The 3,078-nt window shown below is 60.0% G+C and overlaps 1 protein-coding gene across 1 annotated transcript in view; it reads left to right on the forward strand.

The window, feature by feature from the left end:
- The window catches only part of HTT (huntingtin), a 113,987-nt gene that overhangs the window by 99,868 nt on the left and 11,041 nt on the right, over positions 1 to 3,078 (forward strand). Inside the window, 3 exon segments of the mRNA XM_010848065.1 lie at positions 915 to 1,015; positions 2,054 to 2,208; positions 2,483 to 2,622. Coding sequence (XP_010846367.1) covers positions 915 to 1,015; positions 2,054 to 2,208; positions 2,483 to 2,622 — 396 coding nt within the window.

Below are 3,078 nucleotides of genomic sequence, written 5' to 3' on the forward strand. Positions count from 1 at the left end.
GTCTCTGGGCTTCCCCATCTGCGTCGTCAGTCCCCACTCACCTGGAGGTGGCCTGCAGGCCTCTCCGTATGCTGCTGCTGCCCGTGGTCCTTCGTTTCCTCTCTCCTGCCGGGGAGTCAGCACACGTCTCTCTAGGCCTCCTGCCTCAGCTCATCTGTGTGTCTGCTCCGTACCTGAATCAGCCGCTCTGTCTGTCCACGTCACGTCACCAGAGAGTTCCTAATGTTTGCGGCTTTGGTTTTCTGTCCTCGGCACCCTGTTCTTGCCCCTTGTAGCCCTGATTCAAGTGGCACGGCCTCCTCCCCTCTAGGGTCACGGCCCTTGGGATAACTGCTCACCCAGGACCACCTTGAGAGCAGCTTGGGACAGTGGTGCCTGAGAATGGCCCCTGAGATGCTCTCCTCACAGACTGGACTTTCCCCACAGATTACACTCTGTCTCGACCTACCGTCTTTCTTGACGGAGTCAGGGCAGCCATTGCTCTAAGCTTTTATGCCGCTGCCCTGACGTAGAGTTCACCCGGCAGCCTGTGCATCCGCTCTGGTGTGGTTCCACAGTGGAGGCTGAACACACCCATGTGGTCTGGGGGTGTGACTCTAAGTAAGGCCGTCCCAGCCCCTGCTAAGCTGGGCAGAGGGCACTCTGACCCCATATGAGCGTCGCCCACTCGGACATCCACACAGCAGGGTCCAGAGGGTGCTTCACACCAGGCCACCTGGGCTGAACTCAGCTGTGTTGGTCTGTTCACCGCTGGGCTCAGCCGGAAGTGAGGCTGCACCGCAGCGCCATCCTGAGTCTCTGGGCAGTGGCTTTGTGGGCACCTGGCCAGCGAGAGCCAGAGTACCCACTGCCCTGTCTCGCAGAGAAGGCGGAGCAGCGGGGACCGTCTGTCTAAAGCAACACTCACATTCCAGGGTGGACCAGCCGCACCCAGTTTGAGGAGACATGGGCCACCCTTCTCGGCGTCCTGGTGACTCAGCCGCTCATGATGGAGCAGGAGGAGAGCCCCCCGGAAGTAAGGCTGCGCGCAGGCTCGCACGGAAGCACCCCGTGCGTGGGGGCCGGGGCAGCATGCCCTTCCGCCTGTCTCACCCGGTTGGTAAACGGGTAGCCAGTTACGTCCTGGCTGGTGTTCCAAGGTCTGGGTGCTCTAGAATCGTGGCTGGAAGGCGTTTACCGCAGCGTGCTGCCTCCAGGCCGTAGGACTGTGTCCTTTCTTAAATGTATCTTGTGTTCTGCTTCTCACTGTTCAGGTATGGTGTGTAGCAACGTTCCATCAAAGAGGAAAGACGTGTCTTAGAGGCCACACGTGATTACCAGTGTTTATTTCTCTTGTTTTGCAAAAATTTTATGCGGCTTGGAGTGTTAATGCATATTATGGTAGTTTAAAATTAATAGAAGACACGTTCTGGTAAAGGAAAGCCTAAAATATTGAAAGTCCTCAGACACACGTTCTTCAGGTAGAAGGTGTGGTATGAAGCAGCAGAAACGGCAGTTCAGAGAGTATATGTGTCAGACATTACCAGGAGTGACTTTCGCCGGAGAGGAGCTAGCAGCTTGTCATATGCAGGGCCCTTAAAGCTGGTGAGGAAATTGAGGACAGTTTCTTAAAAAGTAATTCCTATTTGGAGGTTTGTGTCTGGAGGAAAGCTGGCTCTGAAAAGCAGCCACTTGCCCATCAGATTTATCTCAGATCATAGATGCATGTGGATTCTGGTGAATTCAGGCAGACGCCCCGGGACCCCGGGCAGGAAGGCACGTCCATCTGTCCTGCTCGGGGCCAGACACTCAGTTCCAGGGTCAGAGGGAGCCTCTCTCTGCAGCGTCAGGGCCTCCGTGAACCCTCAGCAGCTGCCTGTGAGCCGGGCCGGCCTTCGGGAGGGATGCTCGGCTCATCGGGCGTCCCCAGCCTTTGGGTTTATCTTCAGGGAAACTCTGAAGCGTCTCCTCCTCCTGCTCGGGGCCCGTGCCCGTGAGGCCGCCTGGCCGGGCAGCCATGGGGGAGGTAGCGTGCTGCGGTGTGCGCCTTGGTGACCTGGGGCTCTCCTTCCAGGAGGACGTGGAGAGGACGCAGATCCACGTCCTGGCTGTGCAGGCCATCACCTCCCTGGTGCTGAGCGCGATGACCGTGCCTGTGGCTGGCAACCCGGCCGTGAGCTGCCTGGAGCAGCAGCCCCGGAACAAGCCCCTGAAGGCCCTTGACACCAGGTGGGCCCGAGAACCGTGTCCCCAGAGCACGGCCGCATGGGAGCAGGGAGGCCCCGGGGCGCCCTTTCCTTTGCTGCCAGGGTGGTTTGGTGGCTGAGTCTGATGACCTGGCCTCCGGTGTCGGGGGCCAGCTCCGGCGGAGCTAAGGGGGCGCCTGTGCAGGGCCCGGGGGCCTTGGCTCTTCGTGTTTCCTGGAGGCGAAGCTGGGAGCCAGGGGGTTCACTGTGAAGATTCCAGAGGAGCCGGATGGCAGTAACCTTTGCTCTGAACTTAGGTTTGGGAGGAAGCTGAGCATCATCAGAGGGATTGTCGAGCAGGAGATCCAGGCAATGGTTTCCAGGAGAGAAAACGCCGCCACTCACCACCTGTACCAGGCGTGGGACCCTGTCCCGTCTCTGGCCCCGGCCACCACAGGTTCCAGGGGCTCATGGGGAGGGTGGGTTGCTTGAGGGTGTCAGCCTGCTCCCTATGCCCATGAGCACAGCTGGACTGTCCCAGCGCCAGGGTGGGGGCTCGGGAGGCCCCACCCTCCAGAAAGTCTTCAGGGCTGCCGGCTGGGTGGGCACCTTGTCAGCAACCACTGACACTCCAGCTTCTGCAGCTCAGCCCACAGCCAGTTCCCGTTCAGTCTGGTTTGTTATGGAGAAAAAGTGATAGTTTCATATCACCCTGCTGGCCCTGCCAGCTTCATATGCTGCGTGGGGACGGGGTTCCCCACTCTGCAGGAGACACTCAGGGCTGTGCAGGGATGGGGCTCCCCACTGGGGGGACTCTCAGGGCTGCGCAGGGATGGGGCTCCCCACTGGGGGGACTCTCAGGGCTGTGCGGGGACGGGACTCCCCACTGCGGGACACTCAGGGCTGTGTGGGG

Source organism: Bison bison, unplaced genomic scaffold (genome assembly GCF_000754665.1).
Source record: "Bison bison bison isolate TAMUID 2011002044 unplaced genomic scaffold, Bison_UMD1.0 scf7180017849866, whole genome shotgun sequence".
Taxonomy (NCBI): domain Eukaryota; kingdom Metazoa; phylum Chordata; class Mammalia; order Artiodactyla; family Bovidae; genus Bison; species Bison bison.